General features: G+C 44.6%; 1 protein-coding gene across 2 annotated transcripts; it reads left to right on the top strand.

Moving 5' to 3' along the window:
* Positions 1-14,587: 14,587 nt before the first annotated feature.
* On the top strand, positions 14,588-17,578 carry LOC100191368 (60S ribosomal protein L7-2). 2 transcript variants are annotated; one of them, XM_008668801.4, is made up of 7 exons: positions 14,588-14,818; positions 14,926-15,105; positions 15,954-16,051; positions 16,133-16,190; positions 16,270-16,349; positions 16,730-16,832; positions 16,926-17,463. In XM_008668801.4, exons 2-7 carry the CDS (start codon positions 14,926-14,928, stop codon positions 17,139-17,141), a joined length of 735 nt encoding a protein of 244 aa, XP_008667023.1. In that variant the 5' UTR covers positions 14,588-14,818; the 3' UTR covers positions 17,142-17,463. The 2 variants fall into 2 exon arrangements, with proteins under 2 accessions (XP_008667023.1, NP_001130274.1); NM_001136802.1 differs by having other exon boundaries at positions 14,780-14,813; positions 16,926-17,578.
* Positions 17,579-17,813: the final 235 nt, after the last annotated feature.

The following is a 17,813-nucleotide window of genomic DNA, read 5'->3' as shown; positions in this document are numbered from 1 at the left end:
TTAAATCTAATCAATAAACAATTAACAATTTTAAACTAACTCTAATCACATGAAAGTTAACTCCTGGCGGCCATAAAAAACCGACAAAAATAAAAATCTACACACATATTTAACTATTATAATCACACTCGCATTCACAGTTAAGGATGTATACCTCAACGACAAGGCAGCAACGGTGCTCGGGGAGGCGGTCAGGACCGGCGGCGGCACTCGGGGAGGCGATCGGAGGCAACGACAGACTTGGGGCTGCGGCGGTGCTCGGAGAGCCGGTCGGGGCGACAGGCGGCAGTGGAGGAGGCCGATGGGGGAGGTGTCGGCCGGGAGGCTATTGCGGCGGCGGTGGGGTCCGGCAGTGTAATACCCAAATTCTATTTGAATTGGGAGAGTTAATAATTCTATTTTATGTAGTTTTTTTATATATAATGCTCATTTTTGAAGAATAGAATAATAATAGAAGCAAAATAAAATATACTTTGCATCATGCAAGGTTTTTTTTGTATTGTTGCATTCATATAATCCAGCTTTGGAACTGAAGTAAGGATTTAAAACAGAAATAAGAAAAACAAGAAAGAAAACAAAAAAATAAATGAAGCCTCACATCTACGTGATTCCATGGCTGCTTGCCCAGTAACGCCAAAATGTGGACGTAACCCACCCTCTTTCCTTCGATTTAATTATTCATATAGCCGAAGATGACATCACCATTACTTCACACATGCATGGTCCCTTGTGACACTTACGCATGGGACCCATGCGGCCAACAATCTATTCATTTCTCACGCACGCACGATTTGGCCGGTTAGCCTGCCAGCGTTTCTTCCTCCATGAAACCGAAAAGAAGCATGCCGCCATCCGCGCAACTGAAGCCTATTTCTGCGCCACACAATCAGCCCCGCACGCGTTCTAGTGCAACGGCTGGTAGGTGGGCGTCCGTACACTGTCTGACTCGTGGGGCCACCATGTCAGACTCATCCTCTACCTACGGTCTCCAACAGAAATCTGTTGAAGCTGGCGAAATTTGTGGGGGTGGGCACACCGATCTGGGTACCCTCTGCCCCTATTTATAGCGCCCTGAGCCGAATCCATCACAAGTAAAATCACCATCGTCGCCCTGCAGAAAGTGGGCACCGACTCGTGCAGAGGGACTGGCCAAACACCCGCCATGGCCGGCCCGTGCTTCCGCCGTTCGTCGGGACCCGATGGGCGGTGTCGTGGTTCACTGGGGTGGGCCGGTGGATGTCGGAGACGACATCAAGGCGCAGTACCACGTAGAACGTGACGGACTCCTCGCCGGAATTTCTCAACGGAGGTCTAATTCCACCACCGTGCCGCCACTCACACGGACGGATTTCATTACTGCCTTAAATTTTGGTAAGTTACTCCTAAGGCCGTTGGTTGATCTCCATTCTTGTATAGGATTAGGCTACTTAGGAAATCGTGCGTCTGGTCGTCGATGGGTTTGTCTCCGGCGAACCTGCCGCCGCTCTGTGATGGTGCCGTAGCGTTCTGGCGAGCGCGGGCGTGGGAGACGAACGACGATCGTTGATCTGGCCTGGGCGGCTGTGATTAAAACACCGAGATACCCCTTCGGTTGGGATGATCCGAGCCCTCAAATGCCGATCCAACGGTTGAATTCTACCCGTACCCCTTCGTCTTGGACGATTTGCTAAAGAGACCCTGCATTTTTCACAAATCAACCCGCCGTCCCCGCGGGAGTAGTCTGAGTCTGGTAGCTTTTGCGAATTAAACCTCAAGCTTCTTAGTAAATGACGCACAGTCCAGATAACAGAGAAAACTAGATAATTAATATTATAAATTGATTGTTAGTATAAAAATAAATCTTGAAACTCATTTAATGTATAGAAAATTCATTTTAGCTCCTTTTAAATCCATTCCAGTTACATTAATTTTGTTTTAATATTCTTTATCACCTAGTAACTCTGTTTAGACAGGAAACATAGATTTAAAATTGGTTACTTAATTTATCCTGTGCCAAGTACTTAATAACTTCGGAAATTCATAACTTAATAACCGTAGCTCCGAATTTAGTGGTTCTCGAACCCATGGTATCGTTACGACGAGTAAATTATCATTATGCAGTTTGTTCTTATGTTTGGTGTGATGTTAATTTTGCATATACCATATTTGTTTGTATTGCTTCGACTAGCGTGAGGACACGTGTCACCTGATGAGCAAGTTGGTACCTGGAATCTCAAGTCCCAGGCAAGTTGTGCCCTTGATCACTTCTTTTACCCACTCATGTTCTAATTAATCATAATGATCTGCATAGGATAATTTGATGGGACCTAATAGGTTACCCTAGTTTGTCTATCTTTATGCCTTGTTTACCACTAAACTTTCTGGGTAGTACTTGCTAGTGCTATATGTGGATTTGGGCATTGAGATACATATTATTCATACTTTTGTTATCAGTTGCTATTTACTGTTCATGATAAGATCATTGTGTTAATTGGAACATGGAGAACCACCCGGGAAAACAGTGCTACCACAAGGGTTTAATGGGACGCCCTTGGCCGATTAATTAGGAAAGTTAGTGGAAGACTACCTTACCCGAAAGGGGCAAGGGCAGTAGGGGAGTGGTCAGTGTAGGGAGGCCCTCGGGAGGATTTTGCTGCGATGGCGGTCCTGCAAGGGATTCCTGCATTGGAGCTTCCTATAAACTGTAGCGGGTTTTCTGAAGCTAGTGGAACTTTGTAAAGGCCTCGTAGTGTTACCCTGCCTCGCCTCCTCGGTAGAGGTGTATGGGAAGTCGCGATCCCTTGGCAGATGGGTAACATGACTTGTGGGTAAAGATGCGCAACCTGTGCAGAGTGTAAAACTGGTATACTAGCCGTGCTCACGGTCATGAGCAGCTCGGACACTCACATGATTAATCTATGGAACTTAAATTCAATTTGTCATATGCATTGCATCGCAGGTGATGTTGTTACTTCTGTTCTACTATTTAATTGGGTTGGTATTTACTTATACTTAGTAATGGCTAATAAAATTTTGACCAACTTTAAAAGCAATGCTCAGCTTCAGCCATCCTCTTTGGTAAGCCTTACACTTCACATGAGCTCCCACCTTTGGCGAGTTCATACACATTATTCCCCACAACTTGTTGAGCGATGAACGTATGTGAGCTCACTCTTGCTGTCTCACACCCCCACAGGTCAAGAACAGGTACCGCAGGATGAGGCGCTTGGGGATGCTGCGATGTGTTCGTGAGAGGTCTAGGCCGTCGTCTCCCAGTCAACTTTGGGTTGCTGGACCGTTGTCTCCTTATAATGTAATTATTTATTTTGTATAGAACTCCTGTTATATATAAAGATGTGACATTCGATCCTGTGCCACTATACATCATATGTGTGAGACTTGGTCCCAGTATATCTGGTGTTTATGTTCGCGCCCGGGTCTTGGTGCCCCTAAAACCCGGGTGTGACAGAAGTGGTATCAGAGGAATGTTGACTGTAGGACGTAACCTAGATAGAACTGGACAACCAATACTTACTTACCCTTGCTACTCTGATTCTTTTCTAAACTTTTCTTAATCTTTTCTCATCTATTTCCGCTTCACTCTGATTATTCTTACCTTTTATTTCTAAAAGACAAATGTGGATTTCACACTTTGAAATTCCGTACCTAAAGTGACTCTTAGGACTAGGAGACCTATTCTTAGGAACAAAAACAAATCTATTTTTTTATCTATATGTCTGAATGTTTGTTCTTGTGATACTTGTCTGATTTGGATCTTTGATTGAGTGTGATGGGTTGTGGAGTAATGTCCACAATTACATCTACATATACATATAGAAAAAAATGCTTATAAAAATAACTAGATAAACTAGATTATCCCTCATTAAAGTATCTAGCCAAACAATATCCATCTCATCTTGAAAGATTTTATCCTACACTCATAGATCCATCTTATCTTAAAAAAATACTCATCTTATCCTGAAAAGATCTTATGTCACCCATATAGATCTAACTGACCTCGAAAGATTCTACCTTATCCTTATGGAGTCATCTTGCCCTAATTAGCATATTTATCCCACTCTAGAATAACAACCATGAGCTAATCTAAAATTTATTTAGATCCTATCTAGTCTAGAATAGTTATATCAATTTATTCTAGATCTGATCCAATCTAATAGGTTAACCTAACCTAACAAAGTCTAACCTTAAGTTGAATTAACCTAGGGATAGCCACTTAACCAGTTAATTGTGGTAAAATAAATGAGACTCTACTCTTATAGAACATGTTTTATCTTAGTTCAGTCCGCACTAAATTAAGAACGACAGACCACCTCAACCATGAGTAGAAGAACTAACCCAACCAATAGAGTCATGATAGACTGCATAATCTATCTAACCCCACCCAACACCAAACAAGTTTTTGACCAACATCATGTAGTCTATCTCACCTATATCTATCTTAACCATATTTTCCCAACTTCGATGATGTACACTGACCTTGACTCAATGAGACCAAGACCGGAGAAGGAAAGATCAACATTAACAAGGAAGGATATAACAGTCAAAGCGAATCTCGAGATGAACTAAGACTTAAACATATTGGATAAAGTCTTTTCCTTGCCATAATCTTTCTTACCTCCTCCTGTCCAGCTTATATCCTACATAATAAGTAGTTGTGGATACCTATGGTCTCCTAATCACCCACTAATGACTACAAAAAATGAGACTCTCGATTTTTGAATCAATTATAGACTAAGAGCTAAAATTACCAATCCTTCTGTATCCCTTTTCTTACAAATCTCGAGGACGAGATTCCTTTTAAGGGGGTAGGATTTGTAATACCCAAATTCTATTTGAATTGGGAGAGTTAATAATTCTATTTTATGTAGTTTTTTTTATATATAATGCTCATTTTTGAAGAATAGAATAATAATAGAAGCAAAATAAAATATACTTTGCATCATGCAAGGTTTTTTTTGTATCGTTGCATTCATATAATTGAGAGCACCTAGAGGGGGGGGGGTGAATAGGTGATCCTGTAAAACTTAAACTTATAGCCACAAAAACTTGTTAAGTGTTAGCACAGTTATTGCCAAGTGGCTAGAGAGGAGCCAAAACACAATAACCACAAGAAAGCAATCACAGAGATGACACGGTGGTTATCCCGTGGTTCGGCCAAGTACAAAACTTGCCTACTCCACGTTGTGGCGTCCCAACGGACGAGAGTTGCATTCAACTCCTCTCAAGTGATCCAATGATCAACTTGAATACCACGGTGTTCTTCTTTTCTTTGCTCTTTTCCCGTTTGCGAGGAATCTCCACAACTTGGAGTCTCTCGCCCTTACAATTGAGTTTCACAAAGAAGCACGGAGTAAGGGAGGGAAGCAACACACACAAATCCACAGCAAAATGCGCACACACACGGCCAAGAATCGAGCTCAAAAGACTATCTCAAAGTTCTCACTAGAACGAAGCTCGAATCACTTAGAATGACAAACGAGTGCGCAAAGACTGAGTGTGGATGATCAAGATTGCTCTAAGGTTACTTCGTGTTTTCCTCCATGCGCCTAGGGGTCCCTTTTATAGCCCCAAGGCAGCTAGGAGCCGTTGAGAACAAATCTGGAAGGCCATCCTTACCTTCTGTCGTCGGGCGCACCGGACAGTCCGGTGCACACCGGACACTGTCCGGTGCCCGATTTCTTTCCTTAAACAGCCCAGTCGACCGTTGCCGACCGTTGCAGATCTGGCGCACCGGACATGTCCGGTGCACACCGGACAGTCCGGTGCCCTCTCCCGACCGTTGGCCGGGCTACGTGTCGCGCGCAGATTCCGCGGCCGACCGTTGGCTCGGCCGACCGTTGGCTCACCGGACAGTCCGGTGAATTTTAGCCGTTCGCCGTTGGTGAATACCCGAGAGCGGCGTCTTCAGGTCGAGGCAGCCTGGCGCAACGGACACTGTCCGGTGCCCCACCGGACAGTCCGGTGCCCCAGACGAAACAGCCTGTTGGCTGTACACAGCCAACATTCTCCTTTTCTTCTTCTCTCTGTTTCTAACACTTAGACAAATATATTAGTACACAAAACCAATGTACTAAGGCTTAGAAACATACCTTTACTTGTGATTTGCACTTTGTTCATCCATGGGCATAGATTCCCATTTAAGCACTTGTGTTGGCACTTAATCACCAGAATACTTAGAAATGGCCCAAAGGCACATTTCCCTTTCAATAATCCAGCTTTGGAACTGAAGTAAGGATTTAAAACAGAAATAAGAAAAACAAGAAAGAAAACAAAAAAATAAATGAAGCCTCACATCTACGTGATTCCATGGCTGCTTGCCCAGTAACGCCAAAATGTGGACGTAACCCACCCTCTTTCCTTCGATTTAATTATTCATATAGCCGCAGATGACATCACCATTACTTCACACATGCATGGTCCCTTGTGACACTTACGCATGGGACCCATGCGGCCAGCAATCTATTCATTTCTCACGCACGCACGATTTGGCCGGTTAGCCTGCCAGCGTTTCTTCCTCCATGAAACCGAAAAGAAGCATGCCGCCATCCGCGCAACTGAAGCCTATTTCTGCGCCACACAATCAGCCCCGCACGCGTTCTAGTGCAACGGCTGGTAGGTGGGCGTCCGTACACTGTCTGACTCGTGGGGCCACCATGTCAGACTCATCCTCTACCTACGGTCTCCAACAGAAATCTGTTGAAGCTGGCGAAATTTGTGGGGGTGGGCACACCGATCTAGGTACCCTCTGCCCCTATTTATAGCGCCCTGAGCCGAATCCATCACAAGTAAAATCACCACCGTCGCCCTGCAGAAAGTGGGCACCGACTCGTGCAGAGGGACTGGCCAAACACCCGCCATGGCCGGCCCGTGCTTCCGCCGTTCGTCGGGACCCGATGGGCGGTGTCGTGGTTCACTGGGGTGGGCCGGTGGATGTCGGAGACGACATCAAGGCGCAGTACCACGTAGAACGTGACGGACTCCTCGCCGGAATTTCTCAACGGAGGTCTAATTCCACCACCGTGCCGCCACTCACACGGACGGATTTCATTACTGCCTTAAATTTTGGTAAGTTACTCCTAAGGCCGTTGGTTGATCTCCATTCTTGTATAGGATTAGGCTACTTAGGAAATCGCGCGTCTGGTCGTCGATGGGTTTGTCTCCGGCGAACCTGCCGCCGCTCTGCGATGGTGTCGTAGCGTTCTGGCGAGCGCGGGCGTGGGAGACGAACGACGACCGTTGATCTGGCCTGGGCGGCTGTGATTAAAACACCGAGATACCCCTTCGGTTGGGATGATCCGAGCCCTCAAATGCCGATCCAACGGTTGAATTCTACCCGTACCCCTTCGTCTTGGACGATTTGCTAAAGAGACCCTGCATTTTTCACAAATCAACCCGCCGTCCCCGCGGGAGTAGTCTGAGTCTGGTAGCTTTTGCGAATTAAACCTCAAGCTTCTTAGTAAATGACGCACAGTCCAGATAACAGAGAAAACTAGATAATTAATATTATAAATTGATTGTTAGTATAAAAATAAATCTTGAAACTCATTTAATGTATAGAAAATTCATTTTAGCTCCTTTTAAATCCATTCCAGTTACATTAATTTTGTTTTAATATTCTTTATCACCTAGTAACTCTGTTTAGACAGGAAACATAGATTTAAAATTGGTTACTTAATTTATCCTGTGCCAAGTACTTAATAACTTCGGAAATTCATAACTTAATAACCGTAGCTCCGAATTTAGTGGTTCTCGAACCCACGGTATCGTTACGACGAGTAAATTATCATTATGCAGTTTGTTCTTATGTTTGGTGTGATGTTAATTTTGCATATACCATATTTGTTTGTATTGCTTCGACTAGCGTGAGGACACGTGTCACCTGATGAGCAAGTTGGTACCTGGAATCTCAAGTCCCAGGCAAGTTGTGCCCTTGATCACTTCTTTTACCCACTCATGTTCTAATTAATCATAATGATCTGCATAGGATAATTTGATGGGACCTAATAGGTTACCCTAGTTTGTCTATCTTTATGCCTTGTTTACCACTAAACTTTCTGGGTAGTACTTGCTAGTGCTATATGTGGATTTGGGCATTGAGATACATATTATTCATACTTTTGTTATCAGTTGCTATTTACTATTCATGATAAGATCATTATGTTAATTGGAACATGGAGAACCACCCGGGAAAACAGTGCTACCACAAGGGTTTAATGGGACGCCCTTGGCCGATTAATTAGGAAAGCTAGTGGAAGACTACCTTACCCGAAAGGGGCAAGGGCAGTAGGGGAGTGGTCAGTGTAGGGAGGCCCTCGGGAGGATTTTGCTGCGATGGCGGTCCTGCAAGGGATTCCTTGGCAGATGGGTAACATGACTTGTGGGTAAAGATGCGCAACCTCTGCAGAGTGTAAAACTGGTATACTAGCCGTGCTCACGGTCATGAGCAGCTCGGACACTCACATGATTAATCTATGGAACTTAAATTCAATTTGTCATATGCATTGCATCGCAGGTGATGTTGTTACTTCTGTTCTACTATTTAATTGGGTTGGTATTTACTTATACTTAGTAATGGCTAATAAAATTTTGACCAACTTTAAAAGCAATGCTCAGCTTCAGCCATCCTCTTTGGTAAGCCTTACACTTCACATGAGCTCCCACCTTTGGCGAGTTCATACACATTATTCCCCACAACTTGTTGAGCGATGAACGTATGTGAGCTCACTCTTGCTGTCTCACACCCCCACAGGTCAAGAACAGGTACCGCAGGATGAGGCGCTTGGGAATGCTGCGATGTGTTCGTGAGAGGTCTAGGCCGTCGTCTCCCAGTCAACTTTGGGTTGCTGGACCGTTGTCTCCTTATAATGTAATTATTTATTTTGTATAGAACTCCTGTTATATATAAAGATGTGACATTCGATCCTGTGCCACTATACATCATATGTGTGAGACTTGGTCCCAGCATATCTGGTGTTTATGTTCGCGCCCGGGTCTTGGTGCCCCTAAAACCCGGGTGTGACAGGCAGGGGCGGCGCGGTGGCTGGCCGGCCGGTTGGGGCGGCGCGGGGCCGGTAGGGGAGGCACGGCGGCGGCTGGGCCGGCAGGGGCAGGCGGCGGGACTTGGGGAGGCACGGGGCCGGCAGGGGAGGCGCGGTGGCGGTGGCGGTTGGGGTAGGAGGCGGCGGCGCGACCAGGAAGACACAAAGAATGAGCCCACGCGGGTTCACCCGTCCTCATAAAAGGCTAATCTCCGTCGACATGCGCTCTGGCCAATGGGAGTTAAGTAATCCACGTCGGCCTACGCTCTGGCCGAAGGGAGTTAACTTAACTCCCGTCGGCCTACTCTCTGGCTGACGGGCGTTAAATTATTTCCGTCAGCTGAGGTTTAGCCGACGGGAGTTACATTATCCCCGTCGGCTTTGTCCCTGGCCGACGGGAATTACCCTGGCCGACGGGAATCATTAGGATTCCTGCTGTGCGCCCACCTCAATGAGTTTAGTGTTTAGACTACAAAACTTATGTTGAATACTTATGTCAGAGCTTTAGACTTATGTGTTCATACTTCTGAACTTGTGTTGATACTTCTGAACTTGTGTTGATACTTTTTGTATTGAGAACTTCTGAACTTATGTTTGTATATTAGTGTTTGTGTTGGATATATATGTATGTGATGATCTGTGATGTATATATGTGATATCTGTGAAATATATTTTGTTTGTTTGGATGGAATAGGAAAAACAAATAAAAAAGGTGTGTACTGGTCACTTTGCCGAGTGTGACACTCGGCAAAGAGGTACTTTGCCGAGTGTTAGGACCATAGCACTCGGCAAAGAGCCAAGACCTGAGCAGCGGTATAGGTTCTTTGTCGAGTGTAGTGGCTCTGGCACTCGGCAAAGAAGCACACTTTGCCGAGTGTTATACAAAGCACTCGGCAAAGAACTTGACATGGGGACCCCGCTGACGGATTCTTTGTCGAGTGCTGGCCGACAGACACTCGGTAAAGGTAACTCCTTTGCCGAGTGTCACCACCTAGGACACTCGACAAAGACGACGTCTCCGTCACCCGGCGCCGTGACGACTGACGACTGCTTTTCTTTGTTGAGTGCTTCCTAGCACTCGGCAAAGGATGCTTTTCTTTGCTGAGTACTTCCTGGCACTCGGCAAAGTCTTTGCCGAGTGCCCGAAAAAAAGTACTCGGCAAAGAAGGCTTTGTCGATGCACTGTGTGTCGAGCTCTCTTTGCCGAGTGCGACACTCGAAAAAACCCTTGCCGAGTGTTATTAAGGCTTTGTCGAGTGCTTCCCTCGATTCCGATAGTGAAACCCTAATAGTTGGCTGACTAATAGTTTACAACTAGTATCAATTACTTCTTAATTAGTATAATTATCTTTTTATTACATATTAGGACATGCTTGGTGAGCGTTAGACTTACATGGGCTTAAGCTTATACAACATTGGCGAATGTAGGGTTTATAGTTACGGTGGTCCAATCTTATAACAATCAAAATAAATAAACTTCAAGTCATATAATATATGAGAATAAAAATAAATAAATTAAAATTATCTATATATTTTAGCAGGATCAAAATCAGAGGGTAGTCTAGAGCCCACGTTGTCCAACTTTTAGATACTCCAAAACTATAGCGGAAGCCTAGCAATCTCTTCAAAACAGGAACCATGCATTAATAACAACATCTCACCAATTAATAGCTATTTCATAGCAATAAAGGTAGAGATGGCAATGGGTACTCGAAACCTGATATCCAATGGATAAAAAACATATTAGGATATAAGTATGGCAAATTTGTTACACATGAGTATTTTATTGGATCATTTGTTATACCTATCGGGTATGCATGGGCATACGCGCTATCCAATAGAAAACCTGTTAATACATGACACTTGTGTTCGGATTAAAGAACTTATTCTCTCTTATGTATGGGCTTGTATGATGTTTCCAATAATGTAGTGTTGAATGTTGTTGCCTATGTGATAAAATTATGTTGGATTCGATAAATTTGTTATGCTAGCATAAAGATAATATATTATTTTAGCATCGTTCAATATTGATAAGGTATTGATAAGGTATGAGATTTCAATAGTTTGTACTCCCTCCGTTTCGTTTTAGTTGTCGCTGGATAGTGCAAAATTGAACTATCCAGCGACAACTAAAAAACGGAGGGAGTATTTGATACTTACTTTTACGATTGAACATGATTACGTCTACTGTAATATTATTGAGTATAAGTACCCAATGAGTACCCGCTACCCATGACAAATATGGATACGACGTTATTTTGTATCTATGATGGATAATGGGTATGAGTATGAAACATCTTTTTTTTCAAGTGGATATAAGAATGGCTTTGTTTGTCTATTGGATACCTTACCTAACGACATCCCTAACTAAAGGTCACTGGCCGAATCTAATAAATGTTTCTCAAAAAAGAGAAACAAATGTTTCTTACCCTGAGCTAAAAGCCTAGACCAGTTTCCTTAAAAAAAAGGTTCGATCATACGTGGTGGCGTGAATCCGAAGAAAAACTCCGATATTGCGATGCTCTGAATTTGAAGTGGCGCTGGTTGAATAAACGAGTGAACGCGTCAGTCTGACGGCCGTACTGAGCACCTGCACGGCCATGGCCCTGGACCCTGGTCCACTCGGAACCAGCGAAAAAAGATCGGCAGGACAGGAGTCCGGTGTTGGGAGCGGCGGAACGGCGAGCGGGGCGGGAGGAGGACCGCGGGAGGCTTGTCGCGTCAAGATGGAGATGGAAGTCTGGCACGAGACCGAGAGAGCGAGAGATCACGTGGCGTGCAGATGGGTGCACACCGCCCAGCTTTATTTTTTCTTTTGGCTTGCCGGCGCAGGCGCCGCGTGTCGACGCACGGACCGCCCTGCCGCTTGCTGGAAGGAAGCGCGGAGGCACGTGGTCTCGGCGTGGGAACACGGAGCTGCCGACTGCGGTGCGGAAGACCGGCGCGGTTCTCGCTGTATTGTCCGCTGCTCTGCCGAGTGGCGACTGGCGCGAACGGAGACGGACGACGAACTTGGGGGCGGGGCGCACCGCCTCTGGCACCGTGCCCTGCACGCCGGTCCAAAAGGTTCACTAGGTGCTCCGTGCTCGCCGCGTTGCCGACGTCTTGACCACGGTCAAGATACCTGACGCTGCTTCTCTGCCATCTCTTTGACTTTTGCGCATCAAATTCGCAGTCGCAACTCGCAAGTAGTACTAGCTAGGGCAACTACCGTATTTTGGATTAAATAGCCTAAATACAAAATACTATGTTGGCTATACTATAGCTATGCAATTAGCACAATATTAGACAAGTGAGCTTTCGTCAATTGTGTTGTGCAGTCAAACGTCTGGTCTTATCCACTCTGATCTCAAAGTAGTACTAGTGTCTAGTGGCTTCTCTTTCCACTCCCCGCTGAAACGTCTTTTCTTCAGGGACTGTGGGTAAAAAGCTGCTGGTTCATGGTCCTGAGTCTGACTGTTGAGCTTCTAACAGTCCGTTTTAAAACAAGCGCGCACACACACACCTGCATTTCGACGACAAGCCGAAGCCGAAGTACCGAACAACAATCACAGCTCCTATGTCTGACTGTCTGAGAGAACAGTAAAGAAACACCATCCTAACTAAAAAAACAAACCTTTCAGAGGCTAATACACAAATCTCCAAACCTGCCTTGAGATATCGACATTTTTTCCCCAGTGGTGATAAACGGGATATTGACGGTTAACCGACTTTTAAGCACTTTCCGCCTGCTGCACTTTGGCAAGTCAGCTTCGCTGGTTGGTTCTGTATAGAAAAGGAAAAAAAAGGGTCAGCTTCGCTGGAGGATCATGCTGTCTGTGTTCGGTCGGTGTTCATTTGGATTGCCTCTCGACCTGGGAGGCGCTGGGACTGGGAATGGGAGGCTGGGAGAGACGGAGAGTGGGGGTTCTGCATGCCATTTGCCAGGCTCATCGGCCTCATCCGTCCTGGACCTTGACTGATGGACGTGGACCTGTTTGGTGTGGTCTCCGGCTCTCCCCTCCCTTTGTCCAGACTCCATCCAATCTTCTCGGAGTCGGAGGTGCTGTGTGGTCTCCTGCTTGCCCGCCTGCTCCGTGCGGCCTGCAGTGCCAACTGCCAAGTCGACGTCCGCTCGTGTCACTCGTGCGTGGCGTGGCGTGGCACACGACAAATTTCGTCCCACGCATTAAGCTGTGGGAAGTTGATTGCAGAACCAAATGCCCCAGCCCACTTGCCAAGTGGCCCACGATCACTTTCACGGAATGGTGTATGAGCAGAAGAAGAGATTATGGCCTTATTATGGGTTGAAGCCCCCAAACTCCCCACATGTCACAAAAGGATTCTCCAACACGTACATGCTCCAAACATAAGTGATGACATACACGACAGTGTAGTTGCTGTAGAGCTGTACTAGCCACCATTTAGTGACTTGCGGTTCGTTCGGAGAAGATTGTGAGTTTGTAACGTGCCATAAAATTTAGGAATTTTTAAGACTTTATTTGAAAGCACCTACTTTTGCGGGAAAAAAACTGGTTCAGATAAACTAGATTATTTCCAAACATGCCAGTATGACCCTTAGTTTTATAATTTTAAAAGCTGCCAGTTTCTAACTAAAACCAATTTTAGTTAGCAAATTATGCACCGCCCTTAGTTAGTTTGGAGAAAATCACGGTGATTGCCACCGTTCGAGTCCTATGCATGCGATGGCTTGGTGCCCGCTGGCTACGATTAGGCAACAAAACTTGTAACCTCAATCCGGAATACCCTAAACTCAAAATACTCGAAACCCGAAATTCATTTTAGAATTTCGGGTGGTAACATGCAAAACCCGAATCCAAATTACCTAGAACACTAGAACTTTTTATGTGACATGTAGTTACGTCATTGTTCTTAATTAACAATTTGTGTATCTATAATTATGTGTAACTATATGACATACGAACTTGTCATTGTAGATTGAATGTGCTTTTTAAGTGCATGTATATCATTATTAAAACTGTATTTTTGTACTAATTTAATAGGGTGTTGACGAAGCTCACACAATAGTCCGGGTAGTTCGGAAATATCCGAGCCCGAAAATCTGGGTAATCAAATTTTCAGTAATTTCGGGCACTGATTCTCGGAACCCGAGATTTAAATTACTCGATCCAAACATTTTGGATAACCCGAACGCACACCCCTACCTCTCCTCAGTCGGATTTAAATGTTTCTTTATTATTTAAAATATCCAAATTAAAGATATGAGTTCAAGCTATATTTAAATTTGATAAAAAAACCGACTGAATCAATTACCATTAAAATAGAGTACGGGTAGATTTGTCTTTGCATACCAAAAAGGTTAAAAACTGATACAACATAGTCCATGGCGGCTCACCATAGCCCAAGTTTTCCGAAGACGAAGGCGCAGAAATACAACGGGACATGATAGTGGTTATGACTTATGAGTTATGACTAGTCAGTCTGCTCAACACCTGCGCGGTTGATGACCGTGTAGGTTGACCCAAGCGTCGTGTTGACGGCCCACTCTGGCACTACATGTAATTGACGATCCGAAGGGATAGGGCCCAACAATATTGGCCCATGGTAAACTCGACTCAAGCTCACATGTCCTCACCAGCCCACCCATCATTACACGCCGCGGGTCCCAAATCATTCCCCGCCGTCGGATCACCTTAACAAACCCTATCACCAAACCCTACTACATAACCCGCCATTCCCACTCCCCTCGCCGCCTGCGTCCACCTCCGCCCCCCGCCCTCCCCGCGTCCCCCCTCTCCTACGCAGATCGTCCAGGTAAGGTAAGCGACCGCGCCGCACTCCATTGCTGCTTTCTCTGTTCGCTGCGCATTTCGATCTTTGGCTAAGAAGTTGCGGTTTGGTTTGGCCGTGCTCGTGGGTCGTGTAGATGTCGTCCGAGGCGGTGAAGGTGGCGGTGCCGGAGTCGGTACTCCGCAAGCGGAAGCGCGAGGAGCAGTGGGCCGCCGAGAAGAAGGAGAAGTCCCTGGCCGAGAGGAAGAAGTCCATCGAGAACCGGAAGCTCATCTTCACCCGCGCCAAGCAGTACGCCGAGGAGTACGATGCCCAGGTCAGATCTCCTGATCCTGCTCGATCTAACCTCCTTGTAGACTATTCGTGCGGGGTGGGTCGTAGGGCTTCGCGTGCGGCGTGTTATTTTCATCTCAAAGCAGTTGTAGGACCGGTTGTCTTCTCTGCTTACTGTACAGCAAACTGAACTATTGCCTAGTGCATTTGGAACGCATGCTGATTAGTGCTTTTGTTAAGAGATGTTCTAGCCCAAGTATTTAGAATTCTTTCTAAGGACCAGTAGTATAGTCCCAACTTCATGAAATATAGAATATTGTTGTGCATTGTGTGCCACAGTAAAGGCGTGTTTGAATGCACTAGAGCTAATAGTTAGTGGCCAAAGTTAGTTGAGACATCCAAACAGTCTAGCTAATAGTTCAGCTATTAGCTATTTTTGGTAAATTAGTTAATAGTTAGGTAGCTATTTGTTAGCTAGCTAATTTCACTAACAATTTTTAGGGGGTGTTTGAATGCACTAAAACTAATAGTTAGTTGACTAAATTTTTTTAGTGAAATTAGCTAGCTAACAAATAACTAACTAACTATTAACCAATTTACTAAAAATAGCTAATACTTGAACTATTAGCTAGGGGGTTTGGACGTCTCAACTAATTTTAATGGCTAACTATTAGTTTTAGTGCATTTAAACACCCCCTTAGCCAACTAATTATTAGTTCTAGTGCATTCAAACGCCGTCTAAGTATAAAAGTTATCCCATTACTTTATCAGTATATGGTTCTGATTGCGTTGGGCATATAGGATCATTGCTATTATTAGGATGCTTTCAAGATGAAATAGTGAACTGAAATGTGTTATTTATTTGCATGCTTATGTGGATGCTGAGAGCAGGAGAAGGAACTGGTACAGCTTAAGCGTGAGGCCCGTTTGAAGGGTGGTTTCTATGTCAGTCCTGAGGCAAAGCTGCTATTTGTGATCCGCATCCGTGGGTGAGTCGCAAGTGCTTATGCCAGTATTATGTAGAGGAATTTGTATGATTATGCTTGTTTTTAATTCCGTTGAAACTACAGTATCAATGCCATGCATCCTAAGACCAGGAAGATATTGCAGCTTCTGCGTTTGAGGCAGGTGGGTTTGCCAATTACGTTCTTGCTATTGAATTATGGCCGATTGTTTGTGAAACTGGACATTTAATTTAATTTTTCAGATATTCAATGGCGTGTTCCTGAAAGTCAACAAGGCTACCATTAACATGCTTCGCAGGGTTGAGCCTTATGTTGCATATGGGTAATTTCTCTTTGCTGATTTAATTATTGTCTTGCTTCTTATTTTGGTGTATTTTTCACTCGAAGTACGTAGTTGAAAAGAGATCATACTGTGACCTGTTGCTTGAGTGAATTTACAATAGAGTATTGTGTTAAATCTGGAGTTTAAATTTGTAAGCTTAATCAAGGATATGTAGTTCTACATCCACATCCAGTCATCCAGTATTGATTATGGTGATAGTATTTGCTTTTGATGAGTAGAAGATGCACGTTGATGCATGTATATTCAATTAGTTTCTGTTAAAACATTGCTACAATAGGAGAGTCTGGAGGTAGTTACTGCATCTTTGCTTGGTGACTCCAGCTTCTCATGACCTTGCTAAACTGATATATCTTGTTTAGGTACCCGAACTTGAAGAGTGTCAGGGAGTTGATCTACAAGAGGGGCTACGGAAAACTGAACAAGCAGAGGATCCCTCTGTCTAACAACCAAGTCATCGAGGAGGTTTGCAATCTTGAGCTCTGCACCTGGATCCTTTGTGATCTGCTTGTATTTGACAATTTACATGATGATCTCCACCATTTGGTGTTCTATCAGGGCTTGGGCAAGCACAACATCATTTGCATTGAGGATCTTGTTCATGAGATCATGACTGTCGGCCCACACTTCAAGGAGGCGAACAACTTCCTTTGGCCATTTAAGCTGAAGGCACCGCTGGGAGGTCTGAAGAAGAAGAGGAACCACTATGTGGAGGGTGGTGATGCCGGTAACCGTGAGAATTACATCAACGAGCTCATCAAAAGGATGAATTAGGTTCACGATCAAGCTCTATTGTGTTCTAAGAAACTTTCTGTGCTCTCCCAATTTTACATTATTAGGAAGCGGATGAATATGCATGCAGTTTTGTTGTTTGGAACTAGATGTGTATGGAAGAAACATGATCTTTTTTCTCGGAGGTTTAAAATTATATATTTAGGGTTAGTTTGAAAACTTCATTTTTCCAAGGGATTTCTATTTTCCCTAGGAAAAATGAACTGGTTTCCCAAACCAGCCCATGATGCATTTCCCGTCCTGAGTATCGGGCCTTTTTCTCTGTCCAAGACGCTCTTTCTGAAGTACGATCTGTATTTAAATCCATGATGGATCTTGATATATTGTAAACTGGCTTGAAGCACTTCTGGCTTACAAACCCAACAATCAGCCGCTTTCGAAAACACTTTCGGCCCTGGATTTATGGCGAAGTTCGTTTTAAAAGTTATAATTTGAGGGGAAACTTAATTTATAGCTTCATGTGAGATTTGAGTTATTTTTTTAGAATTCGCCGTGTTACAGAATTCACTGTATTACAGGGCGATCGGAGGGAGTGTATAAAGTTATAAACCTTGCAGCATGCTTTCTGGTATGGGGTATGGATTGGCCATGGGCATCGGTTATGCGTTTGGCTACACTTAGACCAACTCCAGCAGCACTCCGCATGCGGCTCCG

Source organism: Zea mays, chromosome 2 (genome assembly GCF_902167145.1).
Source record: "Zea mays cultivar B73 chromosome 2, Zm-B73-REFERENCE-NAM-5.0, whole genome shotgun sequence".
NCBI lineage: Eukaryota > Viridiplantae > Streptophyta > Magnoliopsida > Poales > Poaceae > Zea > Zea mays.
Note: the sequence above shows the minus strand (reverse complement) of the source record. Positions and strands in the feature narration are given on the sequence as shown.